This window comes from Medicago sativa, chromosome 7 (genome assembly GCF_051527215.1).
Source record: "Medicago sativa cultivar Bolivia chromosome 7, Bolivia_mono, whole genome shotgun sequence".
In the NCBI taxonomy this organism is placed as follows: Eukaryota; Viridiplantae; Streptophyta; class Magnoliopsida; order Fabales; family Fabaceae; genus Medicago; species Medicago sativa.
Window position 1 is genome coordinate 89,008,698 of NC_140755.1, and position 24,274 is coordinate 89,032,971.

The 24,274-nt window shown below is 36.8% G+C and overlaps 2 protein-coding genes and 1 pseudogene across 3 annotated transcripts; 1 reads left to right on the top strand and 2 right to left on the bottom strand.

The window, feature by feature from the left end:
- The first annotated feature begins 7,809 nt into the window (after window positions 1–7,809).
- On the top strand, window positions 7,810–9,762 carry LOC146909941 (uncharacterized). The gene is made up of 2 exons (XM_085727745.1): window positions 7,810–9,103; window positions 9,483–9,762. The coding sequence occupies exons 1-2, from the start codon at window positions 7,832–7,834 to the stop codon at window positions 9,531–9,533; spliced, it is 1,323 nt and encodes a 440-aa protein (XP_085583871.1). The 5' UTR covers window positions 7,810–7,831; the 3' UTR covers window positions 9,534–9,762.
- Window positions 9,763–10,067: 305 nt separating this feature from the next.
- LOC146909942 (pre-mRNA-splicing factor cwc22 pseudogene) lies at window positions 10,068–11,083 on the bottom strand (annotated as a pseudogene). The gene has a single exon (XR_015019863.1). The product of XR_015019863.1 is annotated as a pre-mRNA-splicing factor cwc22 pseudogene (transcript).
- Window positions 11,084–16,660: 5,577 nt separating this feature from the next.
- On the bottom strand, window positions 16,661–18,852 carry LOC146909943 (uncharacterized). The gene is made up of 4 exons (XM_085724077.1): window positions 18,338–18,852; window positions 18,012–18,082; window positions 17,533–17,591; window positions 16,661–17,427 (listed from the first exon to the last, which is right to left on the bottom strand). The coding sequence occupies exons 1-4, from the start codon at window positions 18,629–18,631 to the stop codon at window positions 16,844–16,846; spliced, it is 1,008 nt and encodes a 335-aa protein (XP_085580203.1). The 5' UTR covers window positions 18,632–18,852; the 3' UTR covers window positions 16,661–16,843.
- Between the last annotated feature and the right edge of the window lie 5,422 nt (window positions 18,853–24,274).

Consider the following 24,274-nt stretch of genomic DNA (forward strand, 5'->3'; position numbering starts at 1 on the left):
ATAGGAACAATATAATAACACTGGTGAATGTAACAAATTTTCCACTTGATTGTGTCGTCGGTTGGTCAAAGCACAACATTTATAGGGAATGTCATTAAATAGGGTATAAATTATCAAAATTAAGAGAAGAGTGTTGGAGCAAAATATTACCACGATGACACAAGACACAATGGTGGACAAATAGACCAATACATCTTAAGAATAGTTCAGGGTGACCAAGCTATATTTAGATCTAAAACAAATTTAGATAGTATATAATTAATTTTAAAATTTAATAGGAATAATTTATTAACATTAATGTTTTTATAGGGCATTAAGCCATTAACATTATTTTGTTTTTGATGACAAGAGGATGAATAATTTATTAACATTATTATATTTTAATTTAAATTTATCTTTATTGAAAATTTTATTATTTTAAAAGTTTTTTTTTTTGAAGACATAAAAATGAGATATATTAACACTGGCGACGAAAACTTCTTAGTACAAGGTGTACCAAAAAGACCGCCCCGAAGAACAAAGTATCATACAAAGTATTTACAAGAAGAAATCAGGTCAGTCGATACCCAAACAAGACATAGGGTCCGACCACCAGCTATGTAAACCATACACAAAATTGGCCTTATTAGCCTTCAGCCACCACAATGAATGGAATTTCACTTTATCTAATAGCTGAAACATTGGAGTTTCGACATTTTTGAAAATTCTGTTATTACGTTCACTCCATATCAGCCAAACACAAAGAAGACACAATAGTTTGAGGAAAGAACGCCGAGCTTTTGAGAAACCTGTGCAATGAATGAATTGTATGAAATGATCATTAATGGTAAGTGGGTCGACGCCCTCCACTCCAATCCAAGCCCTTACATGTTGCCACAACGAACCAAAAACACCGCAATGCATAAACAAATGCTCCGCTGATTCCTCAACCCCACACCCCGCAACACACATATTCCCTGCTGATTGCATAATGCCGCGCCTGACAAGGTTGTTCCTAGTCGGAAGTCTGTCTTTTAACAACCGCCAAGCAACAATTGAGACCTTTAAGGGAACCTGCTTATGCCAAATGAGATCACTGTTTGTGTCACGAATGGGTTCCACCGTAGTAGACAAAATTTGATAAGCACCTCGCACAGTATATCCATCATGAATGTCAGGATCCCACTGCCACCTGTCAAGAATATTAGCCTGCACAGATACACCATCAAGTAATAACCGACACTCTGCTAACATTTCTTCATCCCACACCCACAACCTTCTCCTCCAACTCCACGCATCTCCACCCTCCTCCCAACCTCTATCGCTCATGTCCGCCACCGTACTAAACTTATTCGTCGCTAAATCAAACAAACGACCAAACCTTCTATATAAAGGTACATCTCCCACCCATTTATCAAACCAAAAGAACGTATGTTGGCCATCACCTACCACCTTCGACACCCTATTCCCAAACCAACCACTATCAATCCCCTCCTCCCCATCCCTAAGCTTCACTAACTCCCTCCACCAAAAAGAACCACTCCGGCCCCCTACCTCCAACCTCCCAGCCACCTCACCATATCTTGCCACCAACACCCTATACCAAAACCCTCCCCTATCCACCAACATCCGCCAACACCATTTCCCTAGCAAGGCTACATTAAACTCCCTCAACTGCCTCACCCCCAACCCTTCATACTCCTTACCTAAACAAAGAGAGCTCCAAGCAATCCAGGAAATTTTCCTGTTATCCTCACTCCCTCCCCAAAAGAAATTATTAAATAAAGATTCAATGGAAGAGATTATACCTGACGGAGCTTTGAAGAAGGAAATAGCATAGACAGGAAGCGAGGTCAGGACAGACTTGAGAAGAACCAACCGGCCCCCGAAAGAAAGGAAGCGACTCTGCCACTTAGACAGTCTGGATTTTATAGAAGACATCATAGGTTCCCAAAACGACAACCGTCGAGGATCACCACCAATCGAGAGACCAAGACACAAAAACGGAATTTTCCCCACTTTACAATTCAAGATAGATGCCGCCTCAGACAACCATGAATTCCCAACATTAATGCCAACCAACAGACTCTTTTGAAAATTCACTTTTAAACCTGACATATCAGCAAACAAAGTCAACACCGCTCGTAATGCTCGGACATTGGCCCAACTTTTGGCACCCAGAAGAAGCGTATCATCGGCAAACTGCAAATGGGAAACCACCACCGGGTTCGTAACGCCCACCTCATACCCCTGGTACAAATTATTATCCACAACCGACCTCATCAAAATATTTAAACCTTCAGCTGCAAGAAGGAACAGAAAAGGAGATAGAGGATCCCCCTGTCGAAGGCCCCTTTGTAGCGAAAATTCATCAGTCGGACTTCCATTTACCAAAATTGAAGCAGTTGCAGTTGTCACACACTCTTTGATCCATTTTATCCAAAGTACCGGAAAGGCCATTTTGTTCATCACCACATCCAAATACCCCCAATCCACCGAGTCATATGCTTTTTCAAAATCAACCTTGAACAGTAACAACTCCTTCTTAGATTTACGAGCCTCGTCAACCACCTCGTTTGCAATTAAAACACCATCCAATATTTGCCGATCCTTCACAAAAGCTGACTGAGTCTCTGATATCAACCCTCCAATAACCATTCGCAACCAATTCGCCTACACTTTAGATAAAATTTTATACAAACACCCCACTAAAGAAATCGGTCGAAAATCATTCAATCTCTGAGGACTATCTATTTTTGGTATAAGTGCTATAAAAGTAGAATTAATACCTCGTGTCAACTTGCCATTTCGATGAAACTCTGTTAAGAAACGCATGACGTCCACTTTCATTATATCCCAAAAATCCTTTATAAAACCAAAATTAACCCCATCGGGTCCGGGACTTCTATAACTATCACAATCCCAAATTGCAGCTTTAACCTCTTGTTCAGAAAACGGCTTTATTAAACCACCACCTTCGGCATAAGATAAAGTCTTGAAAGATAAATTTTGAGCCCCTGGTCTAGTAACATTTAGATTCGCAAATTGGTCTCTGAAATGATTAAAAACAGCATCCTGAATAGGCTGCACCCCTTCCACAAAATTACCATTTACCATGAGAGAAACAATAGCATTTCTTCGCCGCCGGCTTGAAATAGCGGAGTGAAAATATTTTGAATTAGCGTCACCTTCTTTCAACCAATGAAGTCTTGACTGTTGCCAACTGATGCTAGCGCTGACACGTGACAGAGAATGAATTTCATGAGTAATTTCCCTCAATTCTTTGACTTCCTCTTGCGCCAACTCACCTGCTTCCCCAACTTCATCCAATTCGGACACCCGATTTTTTAAAACCTCAATCTTGCCTGGAATATTCCCCACATGAGTAGCATGCCAATCCTTCAGAGCTAATTTTATCAATTTTAATTTTTCCCGTAGCACATACCCTCCCCATCCTGTGATATCAAAAGAGTGCCATTTTTCCAACACAAATTGCTTATAACCCGGTACCTCTTGCCAACATCTCAACATTCTTGACGGCCGGGGACCCCAATTTTCCTCATCAACAGACAACTGAAGTGGACAATGATCAGAAAGACCCCTAAGGAGGGCCACCTGCATACAATGAGGCCATTGCAGACACCAGTCTTCCGAGAGCAAAAACCGGTCAATTCGACTCATAGAAGTACCATCTCCTTTAAACCAAGTAAACCGCCGGCCACACAAAGGTAAATCAATCAAACCATTGTTAGCAATGAAATCATTAAAATATGGAGTCTCTTGCGCTACCCCTACTCCCCTGGAAGACTTTCTTTCATCGAGATTACGGGTTGCATTAAAATCCCCACAAACACACACCTTCTCCCCTGTCAACAACTGTAGTTTTTCTGACAATGATACCCATAATTGTTGTTTTGCCATAGATTCACAAGGAGCATAAATGTTAAATAAATAAAACACCTCGTTTGTCCGTATGAATTTTCCATGAATAATGAGCACATGTTCCTGGCTAACTGTCGACCACACCTCCACTTCTACAGTATCCCACATCACTAACAAACCTCCTGAAGCCCCCCTTGACGGTCGATAAGAATAGGCATGCTTCGGATCACCCCACATTGACAAACACAAATTATCATCACAAATAGCTAACTTTGTCTCTTGTAAACACAAAATGAACGGCTTTTTTTCCACCACCAAATGCTTCACTTCCCTCCGTTTTTCAAAACTCCCTAATCCCCGCACATTCCATGAAACCAATTTCATCAAAAACACCCACCCCGCGCACCTCCACCACCACCACACAACCCCTACGCTGCCCCCTCCTCCTCACCCGTTACAACCTCCACCGGCGACAAGATTGGCCCTACTCCCACTTGTTTCGACCGAGACAAAATACTAAATTTATTATGATTATTTCCTGGAAAAGTGATGCCAATAGAATTACCTATACCCTGGATGTCAGCCGTCTTTGTCTCTTCCGTACCTCGTAAAACCACCCAATTTGTCCAGTCATTATGAACTGAAGGCACAGAATCTGATTGAGACTTTGAATTTTGAGAAGTTGCCTCTAAAGACTGAACAACCTTCTCCCTTTGACGTCTCCGAGAGCAAATTTTTTGATTCAAGGCTTTCATCGCCTTAGAGCCACGTAACGCCTTCAAAGCCTCTTCTCTATCTTTACTGGGTAACCTCGCCACCTTTTTCAAAGTGGCCACCGGATGACGAAGAGCACCATCCACCTTTTTCCTAGTAAGTTGCTGCCTTTTACCTTCACACTTCCGACTTGTTTCCTTCCCCATCTTCCTCACACGTTTGGACTTGGATGATATGAGGCCAATGTCACTCTTTCGAATATTCCGAAGCCATTCCACACTCCACGGTCCTGAACTCAAAGATTGTTGCTCCTTCACGTAACTTCTTGACGGATGCTGATTTTTTAAAAGGACATTCACTTCCCCTTCAGACTTGTTAGAAACTACTGCTGAATGTGATTCGACCCTTTCAGCCATTTGCACATCAGGCTCGGCCAATCTTGGCTTCTCCAGCTGAACAGGCCTCGCAGAAGAGTCTGAGACCGCATGATTCAGCTGCTGTTCATAAAATTCGGTCAATTTATTAACTGATACGGGACTGCCAGATTGTTCCTTGGAAGCAGCAGCCTTAAAATGACTTTCGCTGGGAGCTGAACACACGAATACTTCCTTGTTATTCCCATCCGCAGCCTTACACAAACTGTCTTCAGCTTGCACCAACTCATTCACAATTTTATCCGTCAATATCTCTACATTATTCTCAATATCAAAACCTTCATCAACAACATCATTCCTTTGAGAAGAAGCTTCTGAACTTTCCTCCGCATCATACAGACAAACGTCATCCCCTATATTAAAACCGTATTCCTCGAGAATTTTAATTTCCACATTCAGTCCATCAATGATAATATTTTCGGACAAATCTACCACCGATATAGATGACGTAGCTATCAAAATACGTGCGTAATCAAAACGTTCTCTATTCAACGAGCAATTGTCTATTTTCAAAAACTTTCCGACATCCATCACACATAATTTAAAGAAGTCCTCGTTCCAAGCATGTAAAGGAATTCCATACAAGCGAACCCATGTTCCTCTCTGAAAGGGTAGTACCTCTTTTGTCCAACCAACCAACGAAGAAAAAATCAAATAAAAAAATTGTTTCGCCGATTGCACAACATCCGATACATTTAAATCATTCGTTGAACGAACGAACACCTTATCAGCTCCAAGAGGGATAATATCTATATCTTTAAACCCCGCGTCAAGCACTCTACTTTGAATTAAAGGTATTGGTGCCCCATCCATCACCGTTCCAATCAAACCACAAGTTGCCCATTTAAGGTCTTCTTCACAAGACGTGTACTTCCTCACCATCCTTGTCTTTTCATTATCCTTACCCGTCCTTTCTTGCCTAACCACCTTACTGACAACCCCCTCAGCCTGCTTCACGCCACCACCTACATCTCCTCCCTTCTTCGTCGAGCCTCCCACCCTCACCAACACCGAACCCACCCTCACCCCACTCTCACCCACCTCCTCCTTCCTCTTCGCCCCTTCAGCCCTACCCTTGAACCCAACCTTAATTTTTTCTCCCTCTACCTCCTTCTCCCTCACCTTGACCACCTCCCCTCCGTTCACATCACCTACCTTCCTTTCGACACACTCACCCTCCCTTACAACAACCTCCTGTCTCTCCCTCTTCCTATCAAACCTAGCAAGCACTGCTCGAACACGGTATTGTCCGAAACTGACATTATTCAATGCTTTCAATAACTTATCAACATCCCGCACCTTAGCAAAACGGACAAAACCATAAACCTCTCCGTTCCTATTTCTATTATTGGCAACAAAGACATCTTCCAAAATTCCACAAACCTCAAAACCTTTTCTTAAGAAGAATGTATTAGCTTGAGGAGGAAACTGAGTTATATAGAAAGTTACAAACCTCTTAAGATTGGTTGATGAGTCTGTTCTGTCCATTTCTTTGCCCACAACACAGACATGCTGATCGCTTGCAGTAGCCGCAATAGCCTTTCCATACTCCTGCACTGCTGGCGGACGCTTTGTATACTTCAACCTTTCCTGCCATCGTGATCGATCAGAGTCTACTGCCCAATCCTCATCCGCATCACAATCAGCCCACCGCGTCAACTTTCTATCTGCGTAGTCCGAATCCGTATCAAAATCCCCGTCGTAGTAGTCCACTCGTGATGAATACCGAACCCTAGCCTGACGAAGCTTGTAGTCGTTCCAATTCCGATGCCGTTGTCCTTCCTGAAGCCTGTCCTGACCATGAATATCCTGTCGCAACGCTTTCCTCCGTCGCGGTCTCACGTCAATCCAATCTCCCCCAAACCCACCCCTTTGTGGCACCCTGCCTGGAACCCTAACCCCCCCGATGTCCCTCACATCCGGTGAATCATACCGGCGCGGTGATCCGTGGCGAAGCCAATGACCATCGCGGTTCTCTCGCACATCCCCTCTCATCGCTCAGAGCTCTGAAGTATTGTGTCTTTATCAGCTTGTTAATTGTTATCTTTTATCAGCTTATTTTAAAAGTGAAAATAATATAATGGAAATACACTTTTATCTTAACAAACCACTGAACATGTCCATCATGAGTACTATCTTTTATCAAGTCTGAACTATTATAGCAATAAAAGGAGAGTAATAAGAAACGATGGTGAAATTTATGTTAAATTTAAATTAATATTATCTGAAATTCTTATCATTGTTCACTAAAATTTATAGAGACCATTGAGAGTACTCATGTTTCAAACTCTATGAAGAGACAAGGCCTAACCAACCAAGTTATTAAATTGATTCAGCTCATTTTAAAGTTTCAAGCGGTTCAATGTACCTTGGCTGTCACAATCTTTATTCTTCATGTCATAGCAATGGAAAAGAAGTAAAAGTACAATAATATAGTATATATTGAAGATTATATTTTCAATTTTGTTAAAATGGTCTGTGATATAAATATGTAGTCGACTTAAGTGGTTAATAAATTTAATTTGGTGAAAATAACTTAGGAAAAAAGGGGTGTAATAAGCCTATAACAACAATTTGGTGAATGAATATAACTGAAAAGAGCATCCACATCCACCGGCTAAAACATGTGGAATCTTAGCTCTTTTAACCACATTTTGACAAATGACAAATTTAACATCACAAATTCCGGACTTCCCAAGAATCAGCCATGTGTCTCCAACATAGATTTAGAGTTTTATTTTAGATAGCTCCGAAAACCATCAATCACAAGAGACAACAAATAAAATGAATATAAAAAAATGTTTCATAAGATAAAAAACTTAATGTTCAACTATTGTTCCACACAAAAAAGTGAAGAAAAGGGAAACTACCTTAATTGCTCAAAGCACTTTCACAAAAGAGAAATGGAATTATCTACACAAAAAGATTCACTAGTTTCCCACTTTAGCCATCCACATCTTTTGGAACACACTACCACACCCTCAACAACAAACATAAAGTGCTTTGGTTGCAACCTAAGAATCACACATGAACATGATGAAGATTACTACTACATGTGCAAAACTTGTCCATTCTATCTTCACAATGTTTGTTACAAAACACCTTTAATCACAAACCACCCTTCACATCCAAACCATGATCTATTCCTCCTTGCTATACCTTCATCATCACATGCTACAAAAACTACCTTCAACTGCATGGCATGTAAGAAACAATGCATTGGTTTCTGTTACCATTGTGCTGAATGCAACATCTTCTTTGATTCACTAGGTATCACACTTCCTCTCTCAATTTCAATCACACACCATCCCCACAAAATGAAGCTTGAATTTTCTCCACCTTATGATTTCTTTTGTGATTTGTGTAACAATAATAATCCTAGTTACAAAGGATGGCTCTATAGGTGTAACATATGTGAATTTGATATACATATAGCTTGTGCAGTCAAAAATATAAAACCTCATTTGCTAAGGGAAAAAGGGTGTGACTATAACTATAAGATGATGAATTTGGTGGCACGGAAAATTGGTGGAGGAATTAGAATTGATAGTGCAGTTTCTGGATGGAATAAGAAATTGTTTAGTCCATTGAAAAAGCATAGCACAAGCAATGGAAAAACCATGATTCTTGAACTTGAATTGCAAGAAACAGAACAATTTACAAGTACTCATTCTGTTTCTTCAGAAATTTTGGAAGGAATAACTCCACTTCGTGATAAAATGACTCCTCTTTCTGATGATACAAGTCCACTACCATCAAGTCACCAATTTAGTGACTCTTATTTTTCCATAGATTTGAATAAGTCTTATTCAACAAATCATGATCTTAGAAGTCAGATACGAAAAGAAGTTAATAGTGATTACATTAACCGGAGTGTTGTATCAAGTAATTCAGGACAAGGTGAAGAAGAAGAACGAATTGGCGTGGTTAATTATTGGCTAAAAAACCATCCACACAAGGATAAAGTGAATGCAGCATTTTTCAAAGGTGGAAGTGATTTTGAAGAATCCCGTACGGAAGTGGTAGTGAAAAATCCCAAAGAAAGATCGGCAAAGTGGCATGTTAAAGATCAAACAACCAACAGAGTAGAGTCAGTAAGTTCAACTACACTAGTGTTTTGTAACCTTATTGATATTTGACATTAAGAACGATAATTTTTAGTCCATTCCTTTAATCAATATTTATCTAGCACCGAAATAAACAATATAAAACGACCATTGATCAATAAAAAAAAGTTTTTACAAGAACTATATTTATAAAACTAGAAACATATTTAGGCGTTTTTACTTGTGATTCATGGAACATATGTGTAAGTTTCTAGTTAGACGTGGAATCACTTAGGAATTAATGGCCAAAAGGTAAAAACACCACTATTCCAAGGGACTAATCTAATTAAGTTTCTTAATTTCATGACACTGCATGATTTTTGGTACACATAAGAATATATTTATGCCATATTCTTAATGCTTGCAGGAAAAAGCCAACAGTTCGGGTTGGAGGAAGTTGCTAACTTGTTGCCTTTAACAATAGCACATATGTGCAAGGCAAGGAGTATATGCGAGTTGTGAACAAATTGTTAGCGAATTTCCCAGAATTGAAAGATACATGGTGATTAATTGCAAGCCTGCTAATTTTCAGTCAGAAGTACTTCATGTCAAGTTTGTTTCTGCGAAAGTACTTCTGTACGTGTAAAATTTTAGTCACATGTATCAAAACAATTAACTAAAGAGAGACCCTCCTTACTCTGTCTCAATTATTTCAGAAACCAATTAGTAATTTTTTGCATGCATTAAGTAAAGCCACTCACTGCCATAGCATTTAAGAAACATATAGAAATACTAGCTTGCCACGTTAGGTTCATCGATGTAATCGAATTTGTTGAGCTTATATTATGAACATATTGCAACATCAACTACATACTAAGCTTAATTGTAAATTTAATTTTCTTAAATTTTACCCTTTTTTACTCTGGAGTCGTTGGGAACAAAAATTCAAAACCAGAACTAGTTAAACCAAAATATGATCTCGAGAACAAAATCAAAATAAAAATCAGATATATAAAGCAATCCAAGCAGAACAAACTATCTATAAAAAAAAAAAAAAATCAACATCCTTCTACATCAGCAGAATTGGATTCTAACCATCAACCATTATTAAAAAGGAAAGTAAACCAACTTAAACATATTGTGAAATCAAAATGTTTGCAAGGGCCTTACAATACACTTACTTTATTTTCTTGCACGTTTTCTGCCACTTTCATCAGATGAATGGGAGCTCCGCGAGGTCAGACTTTTATAGTAGACGCGTAGATTCTTAGTAAGCTCGCCAAGTCCAATCGACGTGAAGAAGTTAATGGAAAACCGTGTGTTTCTTATGCTATCTTTGGGAAATAATGATTCAAAACAATCCTGCATTACTGGATCATTCAACAGCTCATTCAGCACCTGGATGCCAAGATGCTCAGATAACTCTTGGAACAGAATCTTAATAAATATCCGCGAAGCAGAAGTTGTGTCCTCTTCAGTCAACCGGATATAGGACAACACGTTCCAAGGGAGAGCCGACGTGGCAATCAAACGAGCGAAAAACTGTGCCACATTTCGGATTTCATTTGTTTGAAGCCTGTGAATTGTTGACAACTGTTGCCCAAAACACTTTTCAAAGTTTTGTTGATAAACTTTGTTGATCATACAAAAGCGCTCCCCAAGAAGACCATAGTATCGACGATAAGCTTTTTCATAGCTGCAGCATTGTAGAATCATACTGCATAATTGAATCTCTTGACCTTTATGGAGATGAATAATTCTGAGAAGCTTATGACCAGCTTCCTCAAAATCTAAACAAGACATAATGGTCAAATATATAGCCCTTCGAAGATTCACAAGATTGGTATCGGTTTCATCCCTTATCTGCATATGCTTCTCGCCATTTTCTTGATCCGATTCAACGTCTGAATTCCATCTTAGTTTCTGTTTGTAAGGCGAAATCGTATCATCGGATACATTTGTGGCTGCCATGATGATGATTATGATGAGAGCAGGGTTAGGGTTTAAGGAAACTGTAACCAGTTTTGGCTATTAGGGTTTGGGTTATAATGAATGAATGATGGCTCCTCTTCACCTTTATATATGGTGCATGGTTGCTTAACACGCACGCTGCTTCCTATTTCATATACTAGCGGAAATCCGCTCTTTTTGTTACACTAGCGGAAATCCGCTCTTTTTTGTTGTTAATAATGAGAACCGCCAAACAAAATTTAATGCATTAATTTGGATCGACTTTTCTTTCTTTGGTTTAAATTTAATACACCTACTCTTTTTACCCTTCATTAAATTGTTTTTTTTAGGGGAAATAATATTTGACACTAAAATAAATGTTATTTTAATCTTATTTGTCAAAAACATGTCACTTTAGTGCCGTCTTTCTTTTGGTTAGTAGGTACTCCCTCCGTCCCAATTTATAAACAAAAAAATACAATTTCACACTTACTAAGAAAGCCAAAACATTGTAATTTGAGGTATAATTTTTTGTGCTATTTTTGGAATAAGTTTCATGAAAAGATGTAAAAACAATTATCATTGGTTAATTATCATGGAGAAAATAAAAAGGAGAACAAATTAAATGCAATTTGCATTTAATTTTTACTTTGAAAAGATGATTTTTTTTTTTTTTTGAAAAAACATATAATAATAGCATAAAAGTTGGTCTTTTTTGCTTATATTTTCGGACAAAGAAAACAAGATTTTTTTGCTTATAATTTGAGACGGAGGGAGTATATAAATGTCATTCTCACCTAAATTTTCTTTAACAATTTTTTTTTTTATGAAAATTTTCTAAAATAAGAAAATTTTAGTAACTTAAATTATCAAAAAGAGTTGTTTTTTTTTTTTTTTGATGAAGAGGAAATTAAAAGACAAGAAAAACAAACTAGCCAATCCGTTGCTTAAATACCCTAGAGGTATCCGCAAGCAAGATGATATCCAATCGAGGAGGAGGAGAAGTCCACATCTTCAAGGAGTCGATATTAGTTGCACCAAATTTAGTCAACCAGTCAGCACATTCGTTCCCTTCTCTCGAAGTATGACTAAACGAGACCACCCATGGAAGAGAAAAAAACTTCCTAATGAGAGAAAGCAAAGTTGCATGAGGATGGAAATCCTTTTGTTTAGTATCAACAATAAGATCCAAAGCTGCCTGAGAGTCAGATTCCATGATGATAGACCTGTAACCAAGATCCCACGTCAACTGAAGACTCTTCCAAATAGCTGAAAGTTCAGCCAACAAATTAGTAGCTCTTCCACAAGATCTGGAAAAACCATGAATACAATTCCCTCTATTGTTTCTCGAAATACCTCCAAAACATGCATTACCATGATTACCAAAAGAAGATTTGTCCACATTGATTTTAATAAAGTCTTCCGGTGGAGGATTCCAACGCACTTGACGGGTCACATGGCGTTTAATTGTTGGGCCAAAAGCATGAATCATGGAAGAATGATCAGATATTACGTTATTGACTGATTCCCAAGTTGTTTTCCTAACATTTTGAAAAATCTCTTCATTTCTATTCCTCCAAATTTCATAGCAGGCTACTATGAACCGAGTACATGTCTCCCTAACAGCATACCGTTTGAATCAAATCTGACAATCTTGTATGTAGAAGTCGTTAGGATATGTAGGACTATAAGGTGCTTCCGAAGATTCTTTGCCATAGGACAATCACGAAGAGTTGTATTATTTCTTACAAATGAATTGGGCAAGAAAAGCAAGAATAACACTTATAAAAGCTAACAAAGCCAAAATAAAGGGAATGGGACTAATACATGGATGAGATGGAGACAAAATCAATGGACATGATCCATCCTTCACTTTCGTGGCCTAATATATAATTCGTCAAAATAATCATCACCCTATGAAAAAATAACTAAATAGATAAAAGCAAGAATGCAATTTAAACTATAAAAAATAAATAAATAATTTAAGATTTATTCTCGTTTCTGGTTACATTTTGAATTGACAATGGAAGAAGAAATAGTACTTGGGTTAAGGCATTTCTATGCCCCTACCCCAAGGCTTATCAAGAGATCGCTTGTTAACCTTATTAGCTTTTTCAAAGCATTTTGGGTGGTTGACGTTTTGTTTAAACCTTGCCACAAGCCATTTTAAAATACCATACTGGCCTACAAACATTGCAGTACCACAAAGTACACAGCTGGCTCCAATTCAAAATTATCCTCACCCCTTAGCTCTCACACCTATTCTCCCATCATATATCTCTTCCACGTTCAAAATTGGTCCACACATTGAACAAATTCTCATGACTTCAAGATTCATACCATCTGATTCTGACACTTTATACTACAAAAAGTAACACTTCCAACATTTATATATATAATATACCGTCAATTTAATCTCTAAACTATTACGTTTTCCGTCAATTTAAATAATCTCTACACTATATAAAATCAGTCAATTTAATCCTTAAAATATATGAAAATCCATCAATTTAGTCTTTAATATCTCAATACAAGACACTAATAGTTTACGGACTATTTAATATATTTTTATAATTTAAGTAGAGATTAAATTGATGAGAAATTGATAGTTGAAACCCTTATAGAGGGTCTAAACCCTTAATACAAAGAAGTTACCCCCATACAAATCCTATAAAAAGGCAAGCCTAAACTATCCCTATAAAGCAATGGAACAATAAACTATTGAGAAATACTCCATGATTGAGAGGAATAGGTAGGCAAATTTTGACCATTTCAGCAACAAAGTTTGTATCCCTAAGTATATGAGTGCAAAGACACTACAAGATACTAGCTAAAGATTTGAAATTGTTCCATCTATTAATTCTGAAGCTCCAAGGTACAGGAGAGTCATGTTCAAAGCCCTCACTACGTTGGGGAGTTTTGGGAGCGCCGAGAGCGGCAATGGGCCAAATGTCCAGGACCCTGAGAGACTTGGACGCCACATCTCCACCCAAAACCTTAAGGCTGGTATATGAGTCTCCTCTCTTATATATCCAACGTTTCCTCCATTCCTAGTCAATGTAGGACATAATCACTCACACTTAATTTCCCAACAATATATAGCAGCACATAGCTTCTTCTACTCCATATATATAACTGCAATGAGACAACACATGAAGCAGTGCAAAGGCAACTATGCCAACAAAAAGTTACAAAGTGAGCACAACTTAGACCTTCAATCAATTCCAATATTTTTCCTCTCCAATGCACTCTCATCACCGCTCCCTGTTGTTTCCATTTTTCCAAATAAATACTTCAGCTGGGATGCTTCTGTTTCACTTATAGCATCACCTCCTAAGTCACATAATGCACAGTGATATCATTCCAGGTTTCACTACCATATGATGGTACAATTAATTCCTTGTACTTGAATTGATTCCAAGTATTTGCATCAAGAGAAGTCCATGCAACTCTCAATCATAACCGCAACTTACTCCTCACGAACACTGTTAGTACGTACCAAATCTTCTTAGGGCTAAAAAAAATTGCGACGATATATATATTGTGAGATTTTTTTTACATTAAAGAAATTTGTAGTCAAAACTAAATTTGCTAGGTGATTAGTGGACAATATATGTATAACTCAATTCTTCTTTCTTTTATCAGCTTCTTTAAAAATGTTTTCATGATCCTATTGGGTAAAATGTTCCACGGAAAGTCTCTTAGAAGGAAAAAAACACAATAAACAATGTTAACATGCAATGAATAAAATAAAAATAAGGCTCAAGTAAACGAGTTTTTACTTGGAGTAGTCTAGTACTCTAGTCCTCTATAGATTGTAAAATCGTGGTGGGGGGATCAAAGGGCAAGTTTAATTGGCGGACAAAAAATCGTTAAAAAAAAAGCACATAAAGTGGCATGTGGGGTGGGATTCAAGAGTGTAATATTAAAACACAAGGTTCCGAAAAGTCATTTCAAAGTTAGTTTCAACTCCTTCTTTTGCAAGTTCCTTTTGTTCAGTTTTGTATAAATAAAGAATAAAAGTTTCTTATTTAGTGAAGAGCTTTGTGTAAATTCTATTTGGCCCTCCTTTTCATATTAAGGAGAAGACAAAAAAAAAAAAAAAATTAGTCAACATAAAGTTTAACTAGCATTTACCTCTACGTTTGAAGTTGCATTCACTCTCATATGCATAAACCATTTGCAATTGATTATTTGTCATATTCTTAATATGACAATTTTATTTTTGGGTCAAGTTTTCATATGACAATTTAAAGGTACACTCATAATATACTCTCTCCGTTTAATTGTACCATCAATTATTTCAATATACTCTCTCCGTTTTAAAATGAACGTCGTTTAAGGTTATTATACACATATTAAAAAACACATTAATTAAAAGAAAGAGAGATGCTATTTTACCAAATTATCCTAATCAACTATTGGTTTGTTTTTCATTAAAGAAAAAATAATACTTTGGAAGTAGTGTATATAGTATAATTAATTGAAGGGTACAATTGAAAAGAAAAAATTATTATTGCATTGAAAACTGAAAGTGACATTCATTTTAAAATAATTTTTTTCCCTAAAACGGCAGTCATTTTAAAACGGAAGGAGTACATATTTTTACTAAATGGGTTCAAGTGATTAATATAAATCAAATCGAGTAAAAACACATAAATTTGATCTCTAACTAAAATAGTTTTTTTATCACACTTTACTTACCAAACTATTTATAAACTCCAATTTATAAGTGTGTAGAAGGTTGTCAAAATTGTTGACTATATAGTTAAAAATAGAAAGAAAAGTCAAATTTTGCATTAAAAATAACACTTTTTTAACTTTCAAAAAGTAGAATATTTCAAAAAGTAGAATACACAATTTAAAAGATAATAATTCCTTTTATAATTCCTTAACAAGTGCCCCAGGGACACTCGTTAACATTTCCCTATAGTTTACTAAATTCCACATACACTTAGATTTCTATAAAACACTGAAACAATCAATATTGAAGTTAGATTGGATATATATATTTATCACTCGATCAATCATATTTATATATTAATTTATTTGAAAAAATAAATCAAATTTTAAATAAATTTTGTGATACAACTATCCAACCAAACTCTAAGTTACCTAGGAATTTAGCAAACAATTGATGTAGAAGTCTTTAAAACAGCAAGAGTGAGACAAAGTACACACACAATGCGCATGTCGAAACTACAAATATGTAACTACACAAATTTTCAAATCTCCACCGCAGTACTATCAAAGATACGATCTTCTGATAGCATGTGCAAATTTTCTAACAAATTATCCGCGTGAACTAGATTGTTGAAACCATCATGCATGGCGGGTGTTAATCATTTAAGTTACATGTAAAATTATTGTCTGGTTTCTTGTCTCTGAAATAATTACAAATCTTCACATGAAATCTATCATGATAAACTTATATGGTAAAAGGACACAATAATATTCATGATGAGACCTTCAGGAAAATAAAGCAATATCCATTAAAAAATGTAACAAAGATATATATGCATGAATATCGCATTTCAGTGCAAAATCAGCGAGGGAGTTGATTATAGATGAAACGAAAACATACTACAACTAATAGCATCATTCATATTAAGAAAATAATAACAATAATAATATTTGACTTCTTCAAAAAAAAAAAACAATAATAATATTTGAATTATATCACATAAAAGTACCAAAATAAAGCACAAGCTTAAGTAAAATATATAGGACATATAGTAGTGATAGCACGAGCACCAAAATAATACAAATTCTAGCATTATAATTCTTCAACTTAACCTCAAATACATGTAATAATAATTTTATTGTAATCTTTCGGTCTTACTTGTTATTCTCATCGACTACAACCTTGTTGTCTGTCTGTCCCAATAAGCTGATCATAGAACGGGCTTTTACTATTCCAAGCTTCATTCTCTTCTTTGCAATTACCACTGGCTTCTTCTCATCATCATTATCCAACTTATCATCATTATCATACATGCTTTTCTTTTCAAGATCAGAATTAGAAGATGAAGCACTATCAACAACATTGTTTGGTTCAGTAGTAGTAGAAAATCCAATAGACCTATTTCTAACACTTGTCATACTTCTCAATCTTCCTTTCCCTAAATGATGCTCACAAAGTGAATAACCAACAAGTGTTTGTTGACAACACCTCCATCCTCTTCCATTAACACGACTGCACCTTGAACCTTCCATCAGTGCACTTCCTCTTTTTGTGACCTTCTTCTTAATATTCACTTTTGTTTCACTTTCTTCATCTTCATCATCTTTTCCCAAAGAACACTTCTTATTCATCTTAGCCTTCACTTTCTTACTATCATTACTCTCCATACAAATACTCTCAAACCTTCCTTTTCTTTTCTTTAAGGGAATAGTTTTCTCTCCCTCCAACCATATCTCATCTATACATACATATATGAACTCTAACTATAATTAAACCATGCTCACAAAGCAATATATACACATAAAATAACAAATTAATTAGTAGTAGTAGTAATTTTTGTTACCTTCAGCAAAAGTGCTTGATGATGGCAAGACTTGAGAAACAGCCAAGATATCTCCTTTGCTAAGAACCAAGCACACCCAGAAAGACAAAAAATTACATACATGAAATTTAGAGCATATAAGGGAATATTATTCAGTGATATGAAGATAATAAATATGAGTGTAACATTATTGTTGAGGAACAAAGTGCAATATATAGATGGGGACCAGTTATAACTAGTAGTGCACCTCAAGTGCAAAATGGTAGCTCTACCTATTTTAGAGAAAAGAAGGATGGGCTTAATTTGGTTATATATTATATAAAAATATATACAAAAATTCTTGTTATTTAAAACACCTTCAACAGTATATTTTCCAATGGTATAATTATAAATAAAAAAGCACAATTTTCTTTTTGGAAGCTGGTTAAAAATTAGAACTTTTTTACTATATCATGAAAGAATAAGATAGAAAAAAGGTTACAGCTTCATTCCATTCTCACCTGGAATGATTACTTTTGTTACCTCCTCCTGAGTCATCACTCTCTTTCTCTTCCCCTCTAACTTTCTTATCCTGCACAATCAAATCAACCATACCAAAATACATGGTTTTAATGTAAGAACCCTTTCTGGGTGTAAAATAATTTTCTTTATTTTTTGAGAAAAAATAATTAAATTTGACACCAGCAAGAGATTAGACAAAAGTGCACTTTGTAAAAACCCAAATCATGAAATCTAAAAAAAAAAACAAAACAGAAATAATAAACAAAAGATATTTTTTTTAAAAACAAATAAGAATAATAAAATCAAAATGGTTTGTTTGGTTTACCAAAGGATCTAGCTTGTTGAGCTGTTTGTATACCCCACTTTCCTCAACACCAGATGGATAATCATAGCCGTTGTTTAGTTTCCCGATCAGTGGGAGTGTTTGATCAGACGGTTGATAACGATCCAAGCTCAAACCAGCTGAAACATGTTGTTGTGATTGTGAAGAACAAGGTTTTGGTCCATCATCTTGTTGCACCATCACCGGTGACTGGTTGAACTGGTGGGGATCTGAGAGATGCAAAGGTGGAATAGACTCAGAAGAAGAGAAAAGAACTTGTCTCTTACGGATCCTCATCGGTGCAAGATTGAAGAAAAAACTTGTACACACAAACTCACGAGATTCACTCTCTCAGAATAAATAATAAAAGACTTTGTTTAGAAAAGAAAGGATCTTTTGGTTTTGAGATTTTAAGAGAGAAAAAAACAAAGATAGAAAATTATTTACTAGATTAGATTAGATGAGTAACCCCATCTAGTCTACTACATGGGAAAGACCAAGAAAAAAAAGTTATATATGCTTTTATCTCATTTTTGTGTGTCTCTATATATTGGTTCCACACGAGTTACTTTCTCTCTCTAACTTTTATTAGTTGCACCACAGAAAGGAGGGGAGTTGTATGGGTGAGAGATGGCACGTGTGAAGAGTTTTTTTGGAGGGGAAAGCACGTGTAAGAGTGGGGACTTGGAGAGACGGTAACCGGTGGAAGAGAAAGAGAGACAGAAAGTGACAGGGTACGACGAAGTTGGGAGGATGTGGAAGAAAGCGTTACATTACAAAATTAAGCTAGTAGTAATATTATTAATTAATTTTATATTTAAGATTAAAAAAAAAGGAAAAAAACTCAATTAAGGTTTGATAAGTAGTTAAAAACTCATTCGTATGAACTTCTAAAAAAAATTATCTTTATTAAATACAGCATAAACTTCTATGCATTTTATTAAGGAGTGCTAAATATAGGGAATTTTCTTTGGGAATATTCAGCATATCCTTATTTATTTCAAAAGTTATATGAAGACATTAATCGTTTGCTCTTTCGGTGTGACGTTTATGGTCGTTTATGGCATTTGGTTTCAAAGTGGTTGGGGTTCGTTTCAGTTCCTCATGGCAACACTCTTAATCATGCTCATCAGTTTCGTGGTTTCGGAGGTTTTTCAAAAAACTCTAGGAATGTGTTTACCATTATTTGGATTTCGGTTTTTTTTGTTATTTGGAAAGATCACAACAGAAGGATTTTCCGCAACAAGTCGGACCCGCTCGAGACACTTGCAGAAAAGGTTAAACTTCAAACGTTTTGGTGGTTGAAATCGTATTACGTCTTATTCGATTTTGATTACTCTGAATGAAGAATGAATCTTTTACGTTGTCTTCAACCGATTGTGTAATTGTTATTTTTTTTTTCCTTTTTCTAGCTAGTTGTGGCTTGACATTTGTGTAACTTATACTTTGCAGTTCTCTTAAGCACTCCTTGTGTTTGAAGAGTTGTCTGTTGCTTTAATATAATTTTTCCTAGTTTCTTCAACAAAGAAAAAGAGGGTAAAGATCCTCTCCATTTTGTATAATAAATGGAGTATCCAATTTGGAGAGAGATAGACATATAAAATAGATAGTGGGTCCCACTATTAAGTGGGTTCCATCATCATTAATTACTTTTTAGTTTTTCGAGATTTTTTTGTGTCTATATCTCTTCAAATGGATGAAATGGAGAGAATACCAAATGGAGAGGATCTTAACTCAGAAAAAGATACAAAAGGTATTTTAAAAATTCACATAAAATTGACATATTAAATTTACTATCAATTTTTCTTAATATATGTGAAAAAATAATAGTGCTTATAATTAATAACAAAGGACACATTTAATATTACAATAGGGTTATCATGTGAGATTTTCCACAAAGCCATCACGACTTACACCACTACATGTGTCTTTTCATCCAAATTTGAAATTAATGTGATCAAAACGGTTTTGCCATTTCCCTTTCAAACTAAACAAACGTTTCATCCAATTTCACGATAAAAAATTTCGTTGTACTATATAGCAAGGCCATCACGACTCACACCACTACCTGTGCTTTTTCTGCCAAATCCAAAATTAATATGATCAAAACGGTTTTGCCATTTCCCTTTTGAATTTGAAAAAAAAAAAAAAATAAACGCTTCCTCTGATTTCACGATAAAAAGTTTTGTTGTCTATAGCATTCCTCTTAATTTTTTTGGTGGTGTCCAGGGTTCGAACCCCGGACCTTGTATATATTATGCATTGTCCTTATCAACTGAGCTAAACTTACTGGGACATAGCATTCCTCTTAATATTATTATGACAGGTTTTCTCAAAATTTCTTTTTTTATTATATCTGTTGCGAATTCGATGAAAAACTCACACCAATAACAACTTGATGTGTGGAGCAAGGGATAATTAAGCAACCAAAATCAAAGTGTATGGAACAATTATAATCACAAGCCAAAAGTAGAAAACAACAGCGAGAGAAAAGGAAGAGAGAACACAAAGAATTTGTTGACCCAGTTCGGTCCAAATTGACCTAGTCTGGGGGAGAGAGCAGCCCTCCGTTCCACTATATGATGAGTAACGTTACAAAAGAGATATCAATGGGTTACAAGAATAAGTCTCCCGCCTAATTCTACCCAAATCCCAGCCTCTTCCCGTAACCAAGAGACTCAATCCTAATAGTGTTTCCCAAGGTGAATCAACCCTCAAAACCTAGTGCTTGTTCCAAAGAGACAAACTCTATACAAACCCTAGTTTTGTTGTTGCCTTTCTAAACCCTTGTTTCAGCCCCCTCTATCTCAAGGTTTACACTGATACAATGCCTATATTTATAGTAAAAGAATCCTCAATAAAACTGGAACAAATCTAGGCCCAAAAATATGTTTCTGTTTTATTTTCTGCTGTCAAAATCGGCCACCGTGCTCACCAAATCGGCCACCGATTTTTCCAGAACCAACAGACAAAAATACAGAGTCCAAAATCGGCCAACGTGCTCTGAAAATCGGCCACCGATTTGTACTTTCAGCAAACATCAATTTTGGCCTCCAAACTCCAATTTTGAGTCACTTTCACAACAATCTCCACCTTGACTCCAAATTAGTGATGATGCCAATTTAACATCAACACCTTGCTGTTCTTTCCCTTGCTTACCACTACACACAGTAGCTCCACAAGTTTACACCCTAACCCCTTCAGCCATCGGAATGTCTTCCGCCTTCTCGAAGGTACTTGCAGTCCAACTACGCTAGGAATTTTAGGTAGTTCCACAAGCCTTTACCTCAACCTCTTCAGCCATCGGAACGTCTTCCGTCTTCTCGAAGAGTCCTTGCAGTCCAACTACACTAGGAGTTTTAGGTAGTTCCACAAGCATTCACCATGACATCTTCAACACAGGACATCTCCCGCTTCCTTGAAGGTCTCCTTGCATCCAATCACCCTTGGCCTTTTTTTAGAGTAATCCCGCAAGTCGTGCTATACATTCTTCAACCTTATGAAGAAATACCTTGCTCACCATAGAGCATAGCACCCAAGGTCCTCCATAGTCGTATCATTACCGGTGTGTTCAACTCCACCTCACGCTGAGCGTACTCTACCTCAACTAGCAAATGCGTACATCCCACTATGTCTTCAACCTTGAAACTCCACCTCAACAGGTAGATCATGAGTATTGTTGCCTCCGCCTCTCCAGATTGATCATGAGTATTCTTACCACCGCCTCTCCAGGCTGATGTTGAGTGTTTAACGTCTCTCCAGACGAACACCGCTCCACTAGGCATCAATCCCAAGGTGACCAACATCACCTTCTTCATCCTCCAAACAACACCACACCATCAGAGCACCCGCATCCCCAAGACGCACCTCAATGTTCTCCAAATCACCAATGATTTTGTTGAACTCCACAAGTAGCTCCATGACGGCCTTTAACTTTACCATCCTGAATAAGTAAAGTTGTTGCTTTAGGAATTGCCGACGAGTCAAAGACTTTCTCATATACAAATATTCGAACTTTGACCACATCGATGTCGCGGTTGCTTCCTTTGCTGCTTCTCTCAAAACTTTATCTCCAAGGCACAAGACAATGGCACTCCTGACCTTGTCCACCATCTCGGTCTTCTCCGCTCGTGACATGGTGACCGGTAACGAACCTTCACCCTTCAAAGCTTTCTCACACTTTTGCAGTATTAACACCGCTTCCATCTTTACCTTCCATAACCCAAAATCGTTATCTCCGGTAAACTTCTCAATATCCCACTTCGAACCCATGGTACTAGATTATCCTTTGACCCTTGCCCCACGGTGGGCGCCAATTGTTGCGAATTCGATGAAAAACTCACACCAATAACAACTTGATGTGTGGAGCAAGGGATAATTAAGCAACCAAAATCAAAGTGTATGGAACAATTATAATCACAAGCCAAAAGTAGAAAACAACGGCGAGAGAAAAGGAAGAGAGAACACAAAGAATTTGTTGACCCAGTTCGGTCCAAATTGACCTAGTCTGGGGGAGAGAGCAGCCCTCCGTTCCACTATATGATGAGTAACGTTACAAAAGAGATATCAATGGGTTACAAGAATAAGTCTCCCGCCTAATTCTACCCAAATCTCAGCCTCTTCCCGTAACCAAGAGACTCAATGCTAATAGTGTTTCCCAAGGTGAATCAACCCTCAAAACCTAGTGCTTGTTCCAAAGAGACAAACTCTATACAAACCCTAGTTTTGTTGTTGCATTTCTAAACCCTTGTTTCAGCCCCTCTATCTCAAGGTTTACACTGATACAATGCCTATATTTATAGTAAAAGAATCCTCAATAAAATTGGAACAAATCTAGGCCCAAAAATATGTTTCAGTTTTATTTTCTGCTGTCAAAATCGGCCACCGTGCTCACCAAATCGGCCACCGATTTTTCCAGAACCAACAGACAAAAAAACAGAGTCCAAAATCGGCCACCCTGCTCTGAAAATCGGCCACCGATTTGTACTTTCAGCAAACATCAATTTTGGCCTCCAAACTCCAATTTTGAGTCACTTTCACAACAATATCAATCTTATTTCAATTGCAAGAATAATAATGTTTGTAATACAAGTTTGAATGAAATAAAAAATTTGAGAATTGGAGTAAGCAAGCCTTGACACTCTTGAAAGGTTGTGAACAAAAAGGTTTGTATGCCTCCCTTAAAGTATGTGCAAACATGTTATTTTTAACAGTAATTTATTGGTCTTTCATTATATACAACTTTAAATAGAGATAATTGTACCTAAATACTTTCGTCCTTATGATGTAGGACCCGTTGATTAAATTGTGATAATTAAGAAAGTTGGCGGTAATATTAAATTTGTTTAGAGATACCTAGTCAATGCAAGATGAAGTGTGAAACTTTTTGAAAAATGCCACGGTAAAAAAAACGATGAGATAAAGTTTCTTCAAGACCACCACCATTAGCTCAAAAACACAAATCATGATAAATAATGTCACACCTAAACAAGTTATCCTTTGTGAAAAGACGATTATGCAAAAAAATTGCCAAGCAAACGAGACACATTCATCGATCATAACTTAATTATTCTAAATAATATCAAGATTTTGCAAACAACCCAAACAGAACCCTCTCTTTGAAAAAGAAGTTCGTAGGCCCCTTTGACTGTATATTCTTCATTAAGATCAATCCTCCAAGACCACCTGGCAATAATATTATACTGCAAAGAAACATTATCTAGTGATAAAATGCATTCATGCAACATATCCTTTTCCCAAGCAAATAAAGGTTTCCTCCAATGTCGCCCAGTCCCATCAACAAACCAACCCCTTATATGCATACCCGTTATAGTCACATTAGGATTAGTTGTAACCCCAAAAAGTCAACGATAGCGTTCCCTAAATAGGCCCCCGATCAATCCAAGGATCACCGCGAAAATATTTTTCCTCCCTATTACC

Excerpts from the sequence above, each read along its gene's own strand:
- LOC146909941 (XM_085727745.1), top strand. The coding sequence starts at position 7,832 with ATGTTCAACTATTGTTCCACACAAAAAAGTGAAGAAAAGGGAAACTAC. Across the intron at positions 9,104-9,482 it reads CAACCAACAGAGTAGAGTCA|GAAAAAGCCAACAGTTCGGG; the intron begins GTAAGTTCAACT and ends TAATGCTTGCAG.
- LOC146909943 (XM_085724077.1), bottom strand. The coding sequence starts at position 18,631 with ATGAGGATCCGTAAGAGACAAGTTCTTTTCTCTTCTTCTGAGTCTATT. Across the intron at positions 18,083-18,337 it reads TCAACAAGCTAGATCCTTTG|GATAAGAAAGTTAGAGGGGA; the intron begins GTAAACCAAACA and ends TTGATTGTGCAG. Across the intron at positions 17,592-18,011 it reads AACAAAAGTAATCATTCCAG|CAAAGGAGATATCTTGGCTG; the intron begins GTGAGAATGGAA and ends CTTGGTTCTTAG.